The sequence below is a fragment of the Lissotriton vulgaris genome, chromosome 7 (genome assembly GCF_964263255.1).
Source record: "Lissotriton vulgaris chromosome 7, aLisVul1.2, whole genome shotgun sequence".
In the NCBI taxonomy this organism is placed as follows: Eukaryota; Metazoa; Chordata; class Amphibia; order Caudata; family Salamandridae; genus Lissotriton; species Lissotriton vulgaris.
In genome coordinates this window covers 437253563-437275651 of record NC_141695.1, presented here as the reverse complement: position 1 = coordinate 437275651, position 22089 = coordinate 437253563, and the positions used below count along the sequence as shown (strand labels likewise).

At 46.7% G+C, this 22089-nt stretch overlaps 1 protein-coding gene across 3 annotated transcripts in view; it reads left to right on the top strand.

Annotated features, from left to right (window-relative positions):
* Nucleotides 1-22089, top strand: part of LOC147701804 (myosin-10-like) — a 633212-nt gene that overhangs the window by 479738 nt on the left and 131385 nt on the right. For all 3 annotated transcript variants that reach the window (XM_086930428.1, XM_086930427.1, XM_086930429.1), the window contains exons 27-29: nucleotides 5075-5287; nucleotides 7068-7212; nucleotides 12187-12393. In XM_086930428.1, the coding sequence (XP_086786554.1) occupies nucleotides 5075-5287; nucleotides 7068-7212; nucleotides 12187-12393 (565 nt within the window). The remainder of the gene's footprint in view (nucleotides 1-5074; nucleotides 5288-7067; nucleotides 7213-12186; nucleotides 12394-22089) is intronic.

The window sequence follows — 22089 nt, the reverse complement described above, 5'->3', positions numbered from 1 at the left end:
ACTTTCAACTTTTCTTCCTTTTGGATCATTTCTTCAAGTATGTCTTCAAAGAAGTCTCTGTTCAGAGCCTGTGAATCTTGTGGTAAGCTCCAGCTTTTTAAAGAGGACCCACACAAGAAATGTATTTATTGCCTCTACCCAGATCATCAAGTCAAGGACTGTAAGACCTGTTTTAACACTGTGATACTTTTTAACTTTTCTCTGTCTATGTTTGAAGACCACTGAATTATTTGTGTGCTTACCTGCACGCCCCGTTCTGCCGCGGCTTTGTGGTGCAGTTTGTGCAGAGGGTAGTGCATTTTTTCCCACACTTCCGGTTCCCGGTCCTGGGCTCGAGTTGGCGCTCTAGCTGGGGGAGGGTACTGTTTATTTAAGGCGCATGCCTACTAGGACGCGCAGCGGGCGCGCCGCTTGCGCGCCAAAGGCAAACCCGTCTGCGCCCGTCCGCGCCCAGGATGCGATCAGCGCCAGCCACTATGCCCGTACTTCTAAAAAAAATTTGGGGGCTCGCAGGTGCTACAATGGGGTTGTTTTACGGGGTTTAAATAAGCTGAAGGATAAGTGCGTCTGCCATTGGGACGTCCTCGATAATCTGACCAGGAAGTGTGGCAAGTATAAATTTAGTCTCAACACTACCTTAGATGCCTCGGCTCCCCGGATTACCCCCTTTGTAACAGCTGGGGAGGGGGTCTGTATTCGTGCGGCACTTATTAATTCCCGCTCTCTTGTCACGCATGCCCCAGACCTCTTTGAACTTCTTTCTGAGGACCAGTATGATCTCCTGTTTGTGACGGAGACTTGGTTTAATGAATCGTCCGCCCCTATGGTAGAGTTGGCCATCCCCAGAGGGTTCAAAATTACGAGGGTGGATAGGAAAGTAGGCAGAGGTGGAGGCCTACCAGTGGTGCTTAGAGACTAGTGGACTTTGGTCCATGAAGTTTCCCCAGAAATTGAGGGGGGTGAATTATTGGATTTTTCTATCTCTATGACCCCGCACTTTACTCTGGGCGGTACGCTTGTATATAGACCCCCTGGCTCCTCTTGGGCTTTTCTGAAAGCTCTCGATGAGATTATTGTCCCTAGGCCTGTACGCTTTTCTAGCTTTCTATTACTGGGGGATTTTAACATACATTTTTACTGCCCGTTAGGGGCAGATACGATAGAATTGATGGATTCTTTGAAAATGGCACAGCTTACCCAATGGATTAATTCCCCCACGCACATTGGTGGGCATATCCTGGACCTGGTGTGCTCTAACCTTCCTTTATCTATCATCCATCCTTTTCAAGTACCCTAGTCAGATAATTTCTTGATTCAGTTCTCCTGGTCCATTGCCAAACCTTTGTTCTCTAAAAAGCCTTCTCAAAGCAGACCCTCTCAGAGGATAAATGCTTCCGTTTTTGGCAGGGTCCTGTCTAATTCTCGGCCTACTGCCAATGGTACCCTGGATGGAGGCTTGGTGAATTTCACCAACTGGATCTCCTAGGCGGTAGAGTCTGTTACCCCTCCCCTCCCTAGTTGGCGCGCTAGAAATGCGCCATCCAAACCTTGGTACTCCAACAATCTTAGAGAACTAAAACACTCTTGTAAAAAATTTGAACGCTGTTGGAGGTCAAATTACTGCCCATTAGTGAAAGTAGCACTAAGAAAGGCACAGAGGAGGTACTACGAAGCTATTAAGGAGGCAAAAAGCCTTTTCTTTGCAGAGCGCATTGCTGGCTCTAGAAATAATTCAAAGGAGATATTTGCCATTGTACAGAGTTTCCTCAATCCCAGTGCAGAGCGGACGGACTTGCCTGTCTCGGCAGAGTGGTGTGAGAAATTGTCAGAATTTTTTATTGATAAAATCCAGGCAATACAGGATCCTTTAGGATCTGATAGCACAGGGCTGGCCGAACTTCATGTCTCGAGCCTGCCTATTCCCTCTCTGCTCGCCCCCCCACTGATGGTTTTTCTGCTGATTATCCTGCAAGACTCTTTATCCCTCAAATCTGGCTCTCTGATCCGTGTCCTGCTAGGCTGTTTCCTGAGGTCGCAGAGGTAGTTAATCCGGAGGTGAATGATATTATAAACCTTTCACTTCAGACCGGCATTGTACCCCAGGTATGGAAGAAGGCTAAGCTTATATCTCTCCTGAAGACGCCTTCCCTAGATCCAGACATGCTTACCAGCTATCGCCCTATTTCTCTTCCAGCGGTGGCCAAGATATGTGAGAAGGCAGTCTTTAGGCAGCTATCCACTTTTGTTGAGTCGTCGGGTGCTCTCCATCCGGCCCAATCCGGATTTAGGCATTATATAGCACTGAGACCGCTCTTGTGGAAATATCAGAAGCTATAAGGGAGTGTTTGGACGGGGGCGGCAGAGCGGCCCTGATTCTATTGGACCTCTCTGCTGCCTTCGACACGGTCCCCCATCAACAACTTCTCTCTAGGCTCTCTCACATTGGCGTGTCCGGCCGGGTTTGGAAGTGGCTTGAATCCTTACTAGAAGATCGTACAAGCAGGTCTGGATGCCACCTTTTTCCTCTACCCCCCGGAAAGTGGCTACTGGTGTTCCGCAGGGCTCAACTTTGAGCCCCCTGCTTTTAACATATTACACCTCTGATCTTTCTTGCAGAGGAGCTGGGTGCAAAAGTCATAGCCTATGCGGATGACACCTAGCTCCTCTTCACTTGGAAGGAAAATGAGGTGTCCCCTACAGCGGCCCAACGTTGCCTTGCGGCTGTCTTCGGATGGCTGGCCCGGGCGCAGCTGAAGTGTAATGAGGGTAAGTCGGAGGTTCTTCTCTCTGGTTCCTTCCCTCCGTTCTTTAGGGAGACTTTGTGGCCTCCAGAGTACCCCCAGCCTCTGTCATCTGGCAACCCTGCAAAAAATTGAGGATCTGGTTTGGGGAAGATCTCAGATTTACTGCTCAGATGAAGCGACTGGCGGGGACGTGCTTCGGTATCCTAAAATCTCTTAGGAAGTTCTTCCCTCTCCTAACTAGATCTGCTAGGGAAATGGTGACTCGGGCACTCATCCTGTCCCGTATTGACTATGCCAATGGTCTATGTATTGGACTTCCAGGGTATCAATCAAAGAACTACAAGTAATACAGAATGCGGCTGCCAAGGTTCTGTTGCAAATCCCTGGGCGCACAAGTATGAAACAGCATGTACGAGACTTGCATTGGCTGCCTATGGTCCACCGAATCCAGTTTAAGGCCCTTACGCTCGCTCATAGAGCCCTGCATGGTCTAGGCCCGGTCTATCTCCAGAAGCGATTTTCCTTCTATGCTCCTTGCAGAAATCTCCACTCTGCCACCCTGCGCTTGACTGCTGTTCCCCGTTTTCGCAGGGTTCGGCTAGGGGGTAGTTATCTTTCTGTTAAGGCTGCAGAGGCCTGGAATTCTCCTCCTCTGGAGCTGCGTAACATTCAGGACACCATGCAATTTAAGAAACAGTTGAAGACCTTCTTTTTTAACCAACTCATCTAATTTCGCTGCTCTGCTGTTATGGTCCACCAACTGCGCCGGGACACTCTTGAGTATCCGTGCGCAATATAAATATTTAATAACATAACATAACGTTTCACCTAGGACTACCAAGAAACCAGGGTAGAAAACAGATGTATAATAACAAACGTAATATATTGTTTCCTTCCAGTTTAGAGTAAGCAAACTGTGGTAAACTGGATGACTTCTGAAAGAAGAAAAGCAGTAGGGTCACAGGTCATAAAAATCGACCACTCGCTGGATAAATGTTATATACATTTTAAAATTATACCAAGAGCCCTAAAGGAAAGTGCTAGTACCTTTTTTCGTCTTTTTTTTGCTGGTCCATTTTTTCCTGCCATTGCTGACCTTTTAGATGAAGACTGATTTATTTTAGAAGTGATAGCACTGACCGGTCTTTGTTACTTGCTGTGTTTGTGTTCCTAACCCATACCACCTCGTAGAGTAAATCTCCTCCACTTTATTACCGCTGCAGGGTCTAGTGTCCCAAGATGGTAAGCTGGGTAGTCAACTGGAGTGCAGCAGTATTTGTGGCACTTCATTACCAGAAGTAAACTATAGTACTCTTCACGGATATTATCCAATATGCACTCCTAGCTCCAGCATCATCAAATCCGGTGTTATACTAGAGGTGCAGTCTGGTGGTTACATGGATAGAGTGTCTTCTGCGTCTCCAAATCGGGCCAAGTGCTACAAAAAAGGTGTGAGCTGGGAATCTGAGCAACCCTTAAAGACCGCATTCCTCTTCCACAGCGTTGTCTAATGGTCTCTCCCAACAAATGCTTATCACTCTGACCTCCTATCTGTTTTGGTCTTTGAAATGATGCTCAAAATTCCAAAGTAAGTGACTTTTGTGTAGTATTGAATGAATGCATGCACTTTTATATAGCGCATGGCTACCCGGAGGCATCCCAGCGCTGAGTATTCAATTTTTCTGTTCTATAACAGGCCTACCCCTTCCCATACTGTTTTTGTAAGGGGTTCTAGGTGTTCGTTCCACCATGCCCAGATTAAGGCCACTTCTTGTAGGTGCTGGAAAGTCTTCTGCTTACCTTAGTGGTCATGTGAACTCCATTCACATAAACCCCCAATATCCCAAGAATTGTTACTTTTAGTGAGGTATCTTTTGCAAAAGCTGGAAAGAGAAGTGGGTAAGAAGGATTTCTGTGTTAGAGAAGGTAAGCCACTTCTCTCATCAGTCAAGTGTACCCTCCGTGCTTTTCTATTCTAGGGTTCGACATGTGTCCCTGATATTTTTGTCTCAGACCTATTGCAGCAAACCTGACCTGAGACCGCCCAAGAAACAGACCTCCCTGTGACCCCCACTTCTGTGAGCCCAATGTCAGACTCTACATTAGTCCTCTAATGCAGGTAGTAGATGTTTAATAAATGCCAGGACCTCCTATCCTGTTTGGGAGGAGTACTGATAGCCAACAAAATACTTGCTGTTCAAGAGTAAATCAGACATGCCCATTAGGTGCAGGGGCAGCCATTTTCTATTTCTGTCCCCATCAGCTTCGGAGTGGAACCGATTTCCTGTCGCTCCTCGCTTCTCACCTACTGTATCCTTTTTTCATTCCAGGTTGGACAGCGAAATCTCTCAGAAGAATGCACTGCTGAAGTCCCTGCGGGAGTTGCAGGCCCAGATGGCTGAGCTGCAGGAGGACTTGGAGTCTGAGAAGGCTGCCCGGGGAAAGGCAGAGAAGCAGCGGCGCGACCTGGGCGAGGAGCTGGAGGCCTTGAAGACCGAGCTCGAGGATACGCTGGATTCCACGGCCACTCAGCAGGAGCTCAGGTGGGTTTCGAGCCGTGTAACCTTTGAGATGGAGCCTGGCAGGTTCGCTCACATTTTGAGTGTAAGCACAGCAGCAATTAAACTTCAGATCTTAGTGAGAAAGTAAATGTCTCAACCTTAAAGGTTTTAAATGGTAATGTTAAATCACCTTTATAGCTGTGGCCTACTTGCTGCCTGCATCATAATGAACGTCAAGTGCCCAATATTAGTCGGTCAGTTCTTGTGAGCTTCCTTGATTAGCACTTGAAACAAACAAACTCTTCTGTGAACCTGTGTGCCAAGTATGACATCTTCATACTGAAGCCAGCTATTCACACCTCACAGCCTGCAAGTGCTGCTTCGCACACTGACCCAGGGTGACCTCTTAATTTTGCAAAAACTCTGCGATTCTCACACTGGCTACCAGTGCCAGCTTCTCATAAAGCTTCACACACAAGGAGAGAGCGAAAGGGTTGCATCCTCCCTAGCACAACGTCAGACACCTATAGGCAGCTAGGTTAGACTTGTGGCATAGGTCCTCGAGAAAATCCAAGATTTTGGAATAGACGCTTCACCACTATGTATAGTGGCATGCTTCATTATCAAATTATTTTTTTCGCCTAATTCTGCGTAATCTCACTGGATTTTTGGGGGAATGCTGCATGATTACGCTGCTCAGAATTACACGAGTTACACCTTCCCCGAATCAGAACCCAGATTTCCCTGCTATCACCTAGTGACAGGGTCCTGGTCTTTGACCCTATGCGACTCTCGCCTGCCTTTTGCCAAGATTCACGCTATACAAATACCATATACATACACATACATTTTTTCTAATTAGAATGAGTGCTATTTTTTGTTCATTCGAAAGTATTTCAGGATACTGAACATTGCTGTAGATTTTTAGTGTTTATGAATTTAATTAAGAGACTTGCGATAGAGAGCCTGAATTACTGCTAAGTAACATTATCCGACCCATGTTCCACAAAAAAGATATCTTGAACAAGTATAAAGATCAGTGGGTCGTTTACAACAAGCTGGGATTGTCTGCTGAAATATTATAAAATCGCTTTTATTACACCTTAAGCTCAATCTTTATTTAATTCCAGCAATTTGTGTAGTTTGATACATTTAGGATTGTGACCTAAAAGTTAACAAACATGTTTACTATTTTGCTCTCAAAGTTAAGTTTAGAGTCCCTTCCTCGATGCAAGAAAAGACTCACAGGAAGTTAAAATCTTAAGAATTTTATCCCGCAAATTTGCGGAGTAAAACCGTTGAACTATGTCAGTTTAATAAGCTTTTCATTATGTGTTTCTTTCGCAACTTCAGGAAGGTAGGTGGGCCAGCCTAAAACTTCCTTATCATGCACATACTTAATTAAAAAACCAAAAATGAATGCGAGCAGTAAATGGTGGGAAAACGATACTTTGAGGTAGTTTGCACAATAGGAATGGGAGTTGGAAACTAGAAGTTTTATATCTTTACGCCTTTATGTACGTATGGGCTACCATATGTCATGGTATGTTATTTCTACTAGTAGTCATTGCTACATTACTGTTTGCTGTAGCATTATACTCTAAGATTCAAAAGCAAAACGTTCCCAGAGTGCAACGGATTCCAACCCAACAAGGCATTAAATGCGTACAATATTTAACTGGATGATTTTGAATCATGGAATAACGGGAATGGTAAATTTCAGCAGGAAGCATACCAGAGTGAAGAGTGCCAAGCTACTGGTGTTAACTGCTGTGAACTCTGCTCCGAACAATGAATCCTTAATTTCTTCTCCCTTGTTCAGGACCAAACGTGAGCATGAAGTGACCGAGCTGAAGAAGACAATTGAGGAGGAGGCCAAGTCACATGAGGCGCAGATCGTGGAGATTCGTCAGCGTCACACCAACGCCCTGGAGGAGCTCGCCGAGCAGCTGGAGCAGTCGCGTAGGGTAAGGACCATCTCAGTGAGCGGCTTCTCTGTCAAAGACGTGCCTGGTCACAGTGCACACTGAGGCACTGGCATTCTCACACCCTGCCCCTTATAGAAGATTCACTTGTACAAGTAAATTGTGATTGAGGATTTCCAGGGTTTGGGTGCAGTATATCCCAGCCTTGTGTGAAGAGTTGTAGCCGCAGACCCTTCTTCGGTTGACTCATGATGTGGGGAGGACTCCTCCCATGCTCCAACCTACCCAGAGGGAAGTGAGGAAAGGAGGACATGAGGGTCATATCTCCATCATTTGTAATTCAATAGGTAGTACTGCCCCCCAGACGTTAACAGCACAGTTTTTTCTTCTCAAAAAAACCAACAAGGAACCTGTTCCCGAAGTCACAGAATTCCTCTCCCTCCTTCAGTGCTTGCTGTTTGACTCATTTTAGAAGCCGTTCTCAATGTTCTTCTAGCAGTGCACTGGAAAGGTATCAGGCTAGTACCACTACTGTGATAACCAACAATCCTATCCAGGCTCCTAGAAACACTGTCACTCTTCTACAGATGGCTAGTCAGACCAGAGAGAGACTTTACCTGAGTCCAGAGATGAGTCTTAATCCTTGTGACCTGCAATCTTTCACATGTCAATCAATCAGGAGGTTTGTAAAGCGCGCTACTCACCTGTGAGGGTCTCAAGGCGATGGGCGGAGGGATGTGGGGGGCGTGCAGCTCCAGATAAGTCGCAGAGCCAGGTCTTGAGTCTCTTTCTGAAGGTGTGCAACAAGGGGGAGCATCTGATGTTGACAGGGAGCTCGTTCTATGTCGTTGCGGCGACGTAGGAGAAAGCTCTTCCACCTCCTCTGGTTCTGCAGATGCGTGGGGTCTCTGCCAGGGAGAGGAGGTTCCTTTTGGGAACGTGGAAGGAGACTCTTTCGTTGAGGTATTTGGGTCCGATGTTGTGGAGGGATTTGTAGGCGTGGGTGATTAGCTTGAAGGTTACTCTCTTCTCGATGGGTAGCCAGTGGAGGTCTCGTAGGTGTTGGGTCATTTGTTCGTGTCGAGGTGTACCGAGGACGAGTCTGGCAGACGTGTTCTGGATGGTTTGGAGCTTGCATAGCAGGGTTTTGTTGATTCGGACGTAGAGGGCGTTGCCATAGTCTAGTCTGCTGGTTATGAGTGTGTTGGTGACGGTCTTTCTGCAGTCAGATGGGATCCATTTGAAGGTCTTGCGAGGATTCGGAGGGAGTTGTAGCAGGTGGAGGCAATGGCGTTGATCTGGCGGGTCAGGGTGAGGGAGGAGTCTAGAATGATGCAGAGGTTCCTGGCGTGGTCCGTCGGGTTGGGTGGGCTTCCGAGGGCTGGGGTCCACTGTCTTCTCCGAGTTCAGATTAAGGCAGCTGTCACTCATCCAGGCTGCAACGTCTTTCATCCCTTCTTGGAAGCTGAATCTGGTGTCTTTGGGTTCCTTTGTGAGAGATAGGATGGGCAGGGTGTCATCGGCGTAGGATACTATGCTGAGACCATGCTGTCTGACGATGGCGGAGAGGGGGGCCATGTAGATGTTGAAGAGCGTGGGGCTGAGCGAAGATCCACAGTTGATCTCAGTAGGTTCGGAGAGCAAGGGAGGGAGTCTGATCCTTTGGGTTCTACTGGAGAGAAAGGAGCGGATCCAGTCGAGGGCAGTTCCTCGTATTCTGGCTTCGTGGAGTCTGGCTGCGAGGGTGCGATGTGAGACTGTGTCGAAGGCAGCGGAGAGGTCTAGCAGGATGAGGTCGCGGTGTGGCCCTGGTCGAGTAGCATCCGGATGTCATTGGTGGCGGCAAGGAGGGCGGTCTCGGTGCTGTGGTTGCTGCGAAATCCGGACTGGGAGGTGTTGAGGATGGCGTTCTCTTCGATGAAGGTGGTCAGCTGGGTGTTGTTGAATCTTTCGGTGACTTTTGCTGCGAAGGGGAGGAGAAAGATGGGGCATTAGTTCTTCAGGTCTGTCGGGTCGGCCAAGGGTTTCTTGAGTTGGGACTTGACTTCTGCCCGCTTCCAGTCATCTGGAAGATGCCGGATGTGAGGGAGGCGTTGATGGTCCGGCCTAGCTCAGGTGCTATGGCAGCAGCGGCTCTGTGGTAGATGTGAGGTGGGCAAGGGTCCCTGGGGGTTCCTGAGTGGGTGTTTTTCATGGTCGTGGTGGTGTCTTTGGTGGTGGCATGTCTCCAGGTGGTGATCGTCGGCTGGTGGCTAGTGATGGAGAGGGGGGTGCTGTCTGGAATCTTTGGAGTCTGTTTGCTGAAGTTGTCATAGAAGGCCTTCATTTTCGTGTGGAATTAGGAGCTGAGCTTGTTGCAGAGGTCCTGAGATGGAGTGACGTCCGTGGTTTCTCTAGGTGGTATGGTGAGCTGCTGTATAACGTTGAAGAGTTCTTTTGTGTTGCTTGCGTTGGTGTTGATTTTGTTCTTGATGAAGTTCCGCTTCGTGGTCCTTATGAGCTGGTGGTATTCATTCATGGCTGTCCTGTAGTTGATCTGGTTGTTGGTGGATTTACCGTTCCACCAGAGTTTCTCGAGGTGCTGCAGGAGCGCCTGGCTTCTCGGAGTTCGGTGGTGAACCAGGCAGCCTTCAGGGGATGTTGTTTGGCGGGGTGGCGGAGGGGTGCTAGCTGGTTGGCGCAGTTGGAGATCAAGCGGTGAAGTTCTCTGGTTGCGGAGTTAGCGTTGGTCGTGGCGGATGGTGGGTCTTGGAGGAGGATGGGGTTGAGGAGCCCCTCCGTGATCTTGCTCCAGTTTCTTCTTGGTGGGCGCGGGCGGGTTTGGGTGCGGTGGTGGGGATTGAAGGTGAAGTGTACACAGTGGTGGTCTGTCCAGTAGGGCTGCGTGGTGTGGCTGAAGTGGATGGGGTCGAGGGTGCATCTGGCTCGGTGGGTGGGGATGGTGACGAGTTGCTTAAGTCTGAGGTTGGCGAGGTTGTCAAGGAGGGTGGTGGAGTTGGGGTCGCTGTGATTGTCGAGGTGGAAGTTCTGGTCACCGATGAGGACGTAGTCCTTTGAGGTGATGGTATGGGTGTGACGAGGTCAGCAATGGTGGTAGCTGAGGGTCTGTGCGGTCCGGGGGGTCTGTAGGCTAGGGTGCCCGCTGGGTGGTCCTGGGGCTGGTCTGGATCTGGAAGTGGAGGTGTTCAGTGTTTGGGAGGGGGTCGCTCGTGCTGGAGGTGGAGAGCCGGAGGGCGCTGTTGTGTACGATGGCTAGTCCTTCTCCTGGGCGGTGGGGGCAGTCCTTTCTCTAGATCTTGTATCCGTTTGGGAGTGCGGTGTCGATGTTGGGGGAGGAGGTGCTGTTTGTCCAGGTTTCTGTGAGGGAGGCGGCGGCGTGTGAGACCGTGTCGAGCAGGTCCCAGATTTCTATGGCATGTCAGTGAAGGGAGCGCACATTGAGGAGGATGCAGGTCCTCGTTTCTGAGATCCGGTCGTCTGGCGTGTTTCCGGCGGATGTGGGGGCATTTCCGACGAAGAAGGAGAACTGACCGTGGGTGTTGTTCGGTGCAGAAGTTTGGCAGTCGTTTTTACTTCTAGGGTTGAGTGCGTGGAGTGCTGCAACGTTGTAGTGGTAGAGGCTCGTAGATCCAGGGTTTCTACTGCTGGCCGCGGTTGGGTCGCAGACGGGCTTGCCTTAGGCGCGCCTTTGTCGCTCCAGCGGCGCGGCTGCCATTACGTAGGGGGGGGGGGGAGGGAAAAGCAGCTGGGAGGCAGGAGCGGCCAGTTAAGGGGGGAGGGGTCTCGAGGGCAGCGGTGGCCGTAAGCACGGAGAGAAACGACACAGGAACGACACAACAATCAAGCAAAGGGCAGAATACAGAAAACAACAAAAGGGCACTAAACCTGAATACTAATAAGAACAACAACAACAGTGAAATGCAATAACAGTGGGGGGCAAGCGCAGACAAGAGCAGGGCGAACAGAGGCTGAGGGAAATAGGAAATGTTAGAGCAGTTTGATGATCCTTAAGGAGCTTTACTATCTGGGGCTTCACATTCTACTAAAATAAGTCCCTCCTCCAGCTCTGGTCTTTGGGGTGGTTTTATGATGCAGAAAATAGTTTTTAATTTAATCGGATACTACCCCTGATATTGCTTAAGTCAGTTGTAAACCCTGTCAATAGAACAATAGCAGCAACCAGAAAAAAGGCCAACGTCCTAAGAATTGCTAGGCTGGAATCTTTACACTTAAGAGAGGATAGTTAAAGACAATATCTTCTACTTTTCAATGTGTAGATCATTTTCATAATGTAGTAAGTCTCAGGAATGATGTCAATCCAATCAATATATTTACAGTTCTGTTTGAGGCCACAAGCCGCTCAACTACTGCAAATTTGTTTGGATTACATAATCCCTGATTGATGGAAATAGTGAATTTCTCTTCTCGCACAAGGGAGCTGGATGTAATTGTAGTGAGGCTGAAGATGATCATTGGACCTAGATTGTTTATTGGAAGATGTAAAAGATGAAACCTGGTCAGGTCAAGTAAAAGCATCTGAGCACCAACACTTCACAATGAAGAAGTGTGGCTCAGGGGTTAGAGGCGGCAGACCCGGAAGCTGAGATCGGCCCTGGACCAGGGTTCAATTCCCCGCCTCGACGGGGCTTGGGCTCAATAATTCCACGGACTCGATAATTCTCGCTCCGGTGCCTACTCGACTCACGGGTTCACACTCTGCGACTCTGGGCAATAGCTTGCTTAATCTCCACAACGGCCCCTCGCGGCGGGATGCCTGGCTTTCACCTTGTGGATACCCTGCCGGGGTTATCTCACAGGGGAATACCAGGACGGGTTCCCTAAGCAAGCGCTTAGATGCCTGCGATGTGGGTGATATGCGCTATATAAATACATGTACATTTACATTTACATTTACTTCACTGCCACATACTACTTCATCATAGATGACATGCAGTACCACATTTTGCCAGTCATTAGTCCTTGCACATTTATGCCTTTTTAATTTCTCGCCCCTAGTTTAAAACAAACCTGGAGAAAGTAAAGCAGAGCCTGGAAAGTGAGAATTCTGATCTACTGAAGGAGGTGAAATCTCTGCAAGGATCAAAACTGGATTCAGAACAACGCCGAAAAAAGTTGGAAGCCCAGCTGTCAGAGCTGCAGGTTCGCTTTATGGAGAGCGAGCGCCTAAAAGGTGACCTGGCTGAAAGGGCACAAAAGTTGCAGGTGAGTGCTTTTCTTGTAAGGTTTAGTAGCCCTTGTGCCTGTTAGTCTCTAAATCTTTGAAATGATGCAGGGTTAGGGTGTCTGTGTATGCTGTCTGGCAAGCTGAATGGATTTGATTTTCACATTCAGTGGATGACAATGCTTTGGTGGTAAAGTGGTGTACAGAGGTTTTTTTTGTCGAGTTCCCACATCTAACGTCTGCTTGTTAGTTGGATCATTCAAAGGTGTCTGGTTTTGTGATCCCATTTCTGAGAGAAGCTTGGGTGCAATGTTAAACAATATTTTTTTCATCACAATGGTAGTGAATGCACAAAGCAGGCTACTGATAGAAGTTATGGATACAGAACAAATTAATTAACCCAGGACCGTAAATAACCAAAGAAAGCAATAGCAGTAAATAATATCTATCTGCTCATCTGTCTTCTGCCTTTGACACTCCCATTTCACTCTGGTGACTCGTTTAACTGAGGTGGAAGTGAGTGACTCTGCACTGGACTTGTAGTCTGTTTTTCTCTAAGACGGTACTCATACAGTTACACTTACTCTATTTCACTCTAATTTCAGATCGCACATGTGATGTTCTCCAGTATTGAATCATTCATAGATTCATGTGCTTGTATCTGTAAACTGTCTTATAAAACTGTAAAGGAAGATGTAGGAGGATTTTGTTTAGGACTTTCAGGACAAAGAAACGAGTGAAGACCAGTTTGGAAGTGTGATCCTGAAAGAATAAGCGTAGGAGCAAATGGTCAACCCAAATGATCAACTCAAACAAGCTGAGCAACATAAAGACTGAAAATGGTAGAGTTAAGGGAAGAGCCGTGGAGAAAAAACGAGTTACTTACCTGTACACTATGGTTCTCCAGTATTATCTTTCATAGATTCACATGCTTGTATCTTCCCCGTCGTCATGGTGGGAGTTTCACAGTAACAGAATGACCATAGCAGTATCTTAGAGTAAAAACTGCATAGAAAGTCCCTTAAGGAACCATAATATTTGGTAGCCAAACCTCATCATTATTTGGTCCAAAACTCAGCCAATCAGCTGCCAGCCCTGACATCACACTCGCCAGCAGAGCTATCATACCTCAGATTTCCAACTGCCTTCGTGTGAGGAGTCTCCCTGAGCTCTGCTTAGTTTTGTTCCTGTGAACTTTTCACCTTTTCAAATGAAAGTTTCTTTCTACTGGATTAAGGTACTGTGTTACTTCCTTTACCTACAATTGCTGAAAGCTCTAAAAAGAGGCTTTCCAGGCTCTGCAAACCCTGTGGAAAACCTAGACTATATTCTGAGGATCCACATAAGGACTGTTTGTACTGTCTCCACCCTAAACATGTCCCTAAGGACTGCAAGCACTGTAGAACCTTCTCAGCAAAAACCTTGAGAGACAGGGAGACAGGTCTATTAATATGGCTTCAAAAGAAGAAGGCCACTTCAGATTCAGACTCTGAGGAAGAGGTTGATTCTCAATCTTCCAAGAAGAGGAAGTCTTCTGCTCCTGAGGAAAAAGTAGATCCAAAAAAGCAAAAGACCAAATAAAAAAGAAGCTTCTTCATCTTCTTTACCTCAAACCACCTTAAAAAAGTCATCGGTTTCTGCTGCTCCTTCTTCTAAGGTAAGAGTTTCACCGGCTTTGACTCCTGTGAAAACGGCGACGCCGACTTCATCGACGACGACAGCCGCGTCGACGACGAAGATAACATAGTCGAAGAAGGGTTCGTCGACGATCCTGTCGACGGGAAGATCAGCGTCGACACTGTCGACGATCGCCTCGTTGACGACATATTTGTCGACGGCTCCATTGACGTCGACAACATTGTCAATGATAATTCGAATTTCATCGTCGATGGGAACATCGTCGACGACCTCTTTTAAGTCTCCGAAGACAAAGCCATCCATATCTTTAAAGTCCTTTCCACCGTCGACATGAAGAAATCGGCGGATTTTACTAGCTGGACTAACATTTTACCTCTGCCACCATCAAATCTGCTGGAGATGCAGTCAGAGGATGAGAAATCTGGAGTGGCTTATAGTCCTTCCCAAATTCAAATAAAAAGTCAGGACACTGACGATGTTGAGTACCGATGATGAGTACCAGGAAGTTCAGGAAGTGTTTTCTTTTCAAGACCGTCCAGTGACTGAAAAGAGATATGAGTCATTTCAGCAGTCTTATGATTATGAGGAGGAGGAAGAAGTACAGCAGGAGGTGAGAAAGGAAACTGTTTCCATGCCAATTTCGCTTGTAACGAATCTTCGCCATATGATTAACGACTACTATCATCGATTCTCAAAGGCTAACGCTCCAGCCTCAAAGCCTGCATCAAGTCCAGCTCAAGTTCAGGTGGCTCAACCCCCGCCTCCACCTACACCTTCAATTCAGAAAATGTGATCACCCCCAATTATTACAATTAGAGATGATTTAGTGTACAGTGACTGAGATCAACCAGAAGAAGAACTTCTTCAGGAAATTCAGTTGGGATAGAATGGGATCAATATATTATCCCTACAATGCTGTCTCCATCGCTGTCTCCAGCAAATTCCCCTCCTCAGGATATTGGAGGATTCCACGGTATTAATGAAAAGGCCTCAAAAAGATTTGAACTCCCACTTCCGGTCCAAGAAGCAGAATGTTTTCTTTACGATTTCAAAGAGGAGTCTAGAAAATCTATCCGAGCAATCCCAATTATAGACTTCATTTGGAATGAAGGATTGAAACTGATGAAAAAAACGGCCTCTATCGCAGCCTCTGTGCCTAGGATAGATTAAAAGTACAGGGCACCAGAATCCTCTCCTGCATGTTTAATTGGGCATCCACGGCCAGAGTCCGTGGTAATGCAGGCAGCACAACGCAATTCAAAAAATCCAGTCTCAACAACGGCAGCCCCTCCAGACAAGGAGGGAAGACGAATGGATGGTGCGGGAAAGCGTTTTGCTGTGATGGCAGCAGCCGCTATTAGAGCCGCAAATGCGTTAGCCCTCCTAAGTAGATACAATCTTCAAATGTGGTCAGATATAGCTCCATTGTTGTCACATTTGCCAGAGGATAAAAAGGAATAGGCAGCCGCCTTAATCCAGGATGGTTCCAGAGCGGCATCTGAATCTATAGATATAGCAATAGATATTTCTTCCCTTTTGTTCAGACAAATGGCAGCGGTTGTAGCACTGCGAAGACAGGGATGGCTTAAAGCCACTTCGTTTAGACCAGAAGTCCAATTGAAGATAATTGACATGCCGTTCGACTGAGAAAATCTGTTCGGAAAGCACATAGATGAAGCCCTTCAAGGCATCAAGGCTGACACTGATACGGCGCGAGCATTGGGCTCTCTACAACAGGGCAGATTTCAGTCCTTTCGAAGGAGAGGGTCCAGAGGACAGTATAATCAAAAGCCCGCATATCAATCTGGCAGATGTAAGCCTTAAAATCAGCAGGGATATTGCCAGTTTTCAAGAGGTCAGCAGTTTCGATCCTCAAGTACCTCGTATCATCAGCAGGCAAGAGGGAAGTCTTCGGCAAGTGGCAAATCTCAACAGCCTAGTAGAAGACAGGGATATCAACCAAGCGCTCGCCACTTGTTCAAGCTCCCAAAAACATTATCTGGCTCTATTTTATCAGGAATGGAAGTAAATTACAACAGACAGATGGGTACTGGACATAATTCATCAGGGCCATACCCTAGAATTTATACAGAAGCCTCCAAATCAGCCTCCGATTCTCAGAAAGCAACGGCACCTGTCTGCTCTCAAATTGGAAGTTTTATCTCTCTTGCAAAACGAGGCAATAGAGGAAGTGCCACGTCTTCAAAGAGGGAAAGGCTTTTACTTGCATTTCTTTCTAATAAAGAAAAAACTTACGGGAAATAAAAACAGGTAATGGACCTGAGAAGTTTGAACAAATTCATCAAAAAGATATCTTTTCGCATGTTATCCCTGCAAGAAATAATATTTCTTCTTTACAAAGAGGACTACATTGCATCCCTGGACCTCTTAGATGCTTATTTTCACATCCCGATCCATATGAACCACAGAAAGTTTCTACGCTTCATAGTGGCGGGGTACCACTACCAATTCATAGTCTTACCATTCGGTCTGAAGTCGACCCGAGGGTTTTTACGAAGTGTATGGCGTCAGTGGCAGCTCACTTACGGCTTCAAGGTCACCAAATCTTCCCGTATCTAGACGATTGGCTCATAAAAGGTACTTTGTTTCAGGAAACCCAGCTCTCTCTATAATGTTGCATGGATATCTTCAGTCATCGGTCTGAGAGTCAATCTAGAAAATTCATGTCTCATCCCATCTCAAACTCTTCAATTTCTGAGAGCAATGCTCCGCACAAAAGAAGCGAAAGCTTATCCTTCAGAGGAATGTGTTCAGAAAATAATAAATCTAGCTTCTCATCTACAAACAAGAAAGTTAACTTCGGTGAGCATCTACAAGTCATTATTGGGGATGATGTCGTCTTGTATCTCCTTACTTCCCAATCGCAGGCTGAACATGAGGCCTCTTCAAGAGCTTCTGGACAAACAATGGATTCAATCTCAAGATCCTTCGAAGTTCAGGTGACTATCTCTCATCAAGTAAAAAAGGCCCTCTCATGGTGGACAATCAGAAAACACTTAACAAAAGGTCTGCTCTTCGAACCTCAGCATCACAGTTATGTAATGATGACAGACACATCTCTGCAAGGTTGGTGGGCACATCTCCAAGACCTCGAAATTCAGGGTCACTGGTCAGAAAGAGAAGCTCCTCTTCACATCAACCTGCTGGAGCTAAAGGCAGTGTTCTTGGGATTGCAGGCATTTCTACCCAGAATTAGAGGTTCCACAGTACTGGTCAGGACAGACAGTACGACTACCATGTTTTATCTATTGAAACAAGGGGTACAAGGTCAAAACTTCTCGCAAAACAAGCGTAAGAGATTTGGAGGTGGTTACTACTCCAAAACTTCTCGCTGCAGGTTCAGCACATTGCGGCGGTGGACAACTTAAGAGCAGATACCCTCAGCAGATCAACAACTGTTTCTCATGAGTGGGAATTAGATCAAGGTCAACTTCTCCAAGTCTTTCGCCTATGGGGAACCCCATCTCTGGATCTGTTCGCGAACATTCACAACTCAAAATGCAAATACTTCGCAAGCAGATTTCATCATAAAGGATCGTGGGGCAATGCACTTCATATGTGCTGGACAGGGATGTTCGCGTATACATTCCCTCCATTCCCTCTAATATCAAAAGTGATTCGGAAAATGAAATCAAAACTGTGCCACTTAATCCTCATAGCTCCAGTATGGCCAAGACAAGCTTGGTTCTCTGATTTCCTCAAGCTATCAGTGACACCCAGGATTCAGTTCCCATTCTCGCAGAACCTGCTCTCCATGAACTAAAAGGCCAAATTCTCCTTCCAAATTTGAAATTGCTCAATTTGTCGGCATGGAACCTCACGAGCATGAGTTCCAATCTTTAAATATTTCTCAGGAATGCAGAGATATTCTCTCAAAATCACGGGCAGTTTCTACAAACAAGACCTATACTGCTAAATGGAAGAGGTTTTGTCAATGGTGCGCTTCTCAAAGTCTTCATCCCTTTAATATCTCTTCAGAACAAATTCTGCCATATCTTTTGCATTTAGCTAAAGCAAATCTTTCACATGCTTCTATAGAAGTACATTTGGCAGCTATCTCAAGATATAAAAGGGATCCTAACCATCCATCTCTCTGGTCTCAAAGAGTGATAAAAGAATTTCTCAAGGGACTTTTCAGGGTATTTCCTCCTGTTCACCGTCCAACAGTCTCTTGGCAGCTTAATACGTTTCTTGCACAGCTCATTAAGTCTCCGTTTGAACAATACATAAAACAGATTTACAGTTTCTTTCATGGAAAACAGCCTCACTTTTAGCTCTTACTTCAGCAAGGAGAGTCAGTGAAATTCAGGCCTTCTCGATTTCAGAACCCTTATTCCAATTTCGACCAGACACGGTTATCTTGAGGACAAATCCGAAGTTCATTCCTAAGGTTCCCTCTGTATTTCATCTCAACGAGCCTGTGGTGTTACCTACATTTTTTAGTGATCGTTCGTCGTCTGCGGAAAAATCTCTACATTCCCTGGACGTCAAAAGGTGTTTAAAGTTCTACATTGGCAGAACAAAGTCATTCAGAAAAACAAAACAACTTTTTGTAGCGTTTTCTGGACCAAGAAAAGGGTTGGCACTGTCCAGATCTAGTATTTCTAGATGGATATCTTCGGGTAGCTTCTTGTTCGGGTAAACCTCTACTATCCAGAGTACATGCACATTCCACCAGAAGGATGGCAACTTCTACGGCCCTATTTGCAGGAGTGTCTCTGCCGGACATTTCCAGGGCAGCAACGTGGAAAAATGTGCACACTTTTACTAGACACAGTTGTCTAGACATAGCATGGTGAAATGATGCAGCAGTGGGACAAGCAGTTCTACGCCATTTATTTCAGTAAGGTATTTGTCAAAATTATATAATCTGAAAGAAAAAGGTTAGTGTTAGATTCCTTACCTTAGAATATCCCCAGGCGTCAGACTGGATCCGGAAAGTTTTGCGTAGCTGTACCCTTGCGCGTCGGTAGGCGTCGTCCGCGGCTCCGCGTCTGTCGTCGGTGTCGTTGGCGCCGGGATGACGTCGTCGGAGTACTTAGATGCCGTCCTCGCGCGCTGACGTCAGTTCTTCTTTTTTCCGCGCCAGCAAGCGCAGGTCTGGAGAAAGCAGTACCTAGGTCACTTTTTGACTACACTTTTTCGATCCCTTTTGATCTCTTCTCGAGTCTTTACGTCTCTCGGTGCCGGTAGGGATGCCCGGGTTCAAGCCCTGTACCGACAGCAACCGACTGATGCCGGTTACCGATCCCCACCTTCTTTCCGCCTCCGCATCCCTCAAAAGAGGAAGAGAGGCTCCACCATCTGGATCCAAAACGTGCGCTCTCATTGTATTTGGACAGCACACGCCAGCTCCGGGTGGATGACCAGCTCTTTGTTGGTTACGTGGGCGCTAAGAAGGGACGGGCGGTGCACAAACAAACCATTTCTCGATGGGTAGTTTTGTGCATTAAGGCCTGTTATTCTCTGGCTATAAGGAGCCTCCTGTGGGGCTGCGTGCCCACTCCACTCGGGCCACGGCGGCTACTACTGCCCTGGGTCGGGGGTCCCCTTGCAGGACATATGTCAGGCAGCTACGTGGGTCTCGCTGCACACATTCGCTAGACACTACTGCCTGGACAGCCAAGTCCGGAGAGATGGCTTCTTTGGCCGTTCCGTGCTCCAGGACTTTCTGGTGTGATCTTGGTTCGCAGACCCACCACCGGGGTTGGTATTGCTGGGGTATCTATTCTAAGGTAAGGAATCTAACACTAACCTGTTTCTTTCAGATGCACAAGTTACTTACCTTCGGTAACGATAGATCTGTAAGAAACAGTAGTTAGTGTTAGATTCCTTACCGCCCCACCCATCCTCCCCGTTCTGCGAACCGATATCTAGGGTTAAGGTCATTCCTTTGAGAGCCCTAGTTTCATGGCACCAGTGTCGGTTTTTATCATGGCTCTGCGTTTCTGGCGAGGAAAAGCTAAGTGTAAGAACTGACATCAGCGCGTGCCAACGACTCAGACGACGGACCCGGACCCGCGGACGACGCCCACAGACGCGCAAGGGTACTGCTACGCAAAACTTTCCGGATCCAATCTGACGCCTGGGGATATTCTAAGGTAAGGAATCTAACACTAACTACTGTTTCTTACAGATATATCGTTACCGAAGGTAAGTAACTTGTGCTTCAATTATATATATTTGCATATCTTTTAATGTTTATGTTCTTGCATTATTTTCATACTGTCTAGTCATAGGCATGTTTTGTGTAGAATCTTAGCAATTATTCTATTCTTATGATTGTTAATGTACAAAAAATAGGTGCAGAGCCCACAGAGGATGTGAGGTTATATCCTGAGCAACGCACCTTGCCACAAGTACTGCTCACTATTCTGATACAAGCATGTGAATCTATGAAAGATTCAATACTGGAGAAAAAACTAGGTACTTACCTGTTCACTATGGTTCTCCAGTATTATCTTTCAAAGGTTCACATGCGGCCCGCCCACCTCCCCGTTACTCAGGTAGACCTCTTACCTCTAGATATATCCTTGGCTCTCACTTGGGGCTGGAAATTTGAGGTATGATGGCTCTGCTGGGGAGTGTGGAGTGTGATGTCAGGGCAGGCAGCTGATTGGCTGAGTTTTGGACCAAATAATGATGAGATTTGGCTACCAAATATTATGGTTCCTTATGGGACTTTCTATGCAGTTTTTACTCTATGATTCTGCTATGGTCATTCTGTTACCGTGAGACTCCCACCATGACGACGGGGAAGATACAAGCATGTTTATCTATGAAAGATAATACTGGAGAACCATAGTGTACAGGTAAGTAACTAGTTTTTTCTCCACGTCTCTTCCTTTAACTGTACCATATTCTGTCTTTATGCTGCTCAGCTTGTCTGAGTTGATCATTTGGGTTGACCATTTTCTCTTGCGCTGAGGATACACAACATATTCTTTCAGGATCACACTTCCAAACTTGTTTTCACTCGTTTCTTTGTCCTGAAAGTCCTAAACAAAATCCTCCTACATCTTCCTTTACAGTTTTATAAGACAGTTTATCTGGTAGAGACTTCTAGCTGCAGATTCCTTACCTTCAAAAATCCCCAGGCTTCAGAATACATCCGGAAGACTTTCGAGTAGTACCCCCTGCAGGCTTGTAGAAGGTGTCATTCAGTGCCAGGCCAACGTCATCTGCTCCGGAAGTGACGTGCGCAGTACCTTCATTGGTGCACGTTGGCGCACTGCCTTAAGTTCTTTCCTTTCTGTGCCAGATAGCGCTGATCCGGCCTAAGCTACCCCCAGTTACTTTTTGACTGGATTACGGACAGTGTCTCCATCCGGAAGTGGTGAAAAGTCTCTTTCAGCAATGAGGAAAGGCTTCATTAGATCTTGTCCCCACCTCAGAGGGCATGCATTGTCAGCAGCTTTGCGCACTGGAATTTCCAAGGCGACTGTTGTTTCATGCCGAGTGGAGCTCTAGCCTCTTGTACGCCTTTCAACCATACCACTCCTGCCCGGAATCTCAAGAATATCAGGAAAAACTGGGTCAAAGTCATTCATATGACTCCAGATTGGGCACAGAGAGTCTGGTATGCCGAGCTGCTGAGCATGACCATTGGTCCTACAGTCAGATTGCCTCTTCAAGAGGGTCTTCTGTCGCAGCTGCAGGGGAGGGTTCTGCACCTGAAACTGTGCACCCTCTCCCTTCATTCGTGGAGATTCACCTGCGACAGTTGGTTTTTTGGGCTCACCCAAGTACCTCTTGTATTTCCAGGTCATCCTAAGTGCAGCAGCCAACCTCATATAGGGTCTGAAGAAACATTGTCACTTCTCCACTCTCTGCGATCCCAGCATTAAGAAACACCCAATTTTTAAGTAGATCTGCCTTTGCTATCCGCCATACTAATAGTCTGGTCCTGTTTACATCCAGATCCTCTTTACGCAATATCAGCAGAACAGTCATCTTTGCTCTTCATTATCTTTTTTGCTGCATATTCTCAGAATTAAATATTCAAGAGTTGGTAGTAGTTCCCAATGCGTACCTCAATGCTGAAGTCTGAAGCTCTCTTCCCATTTATCTCCATACCT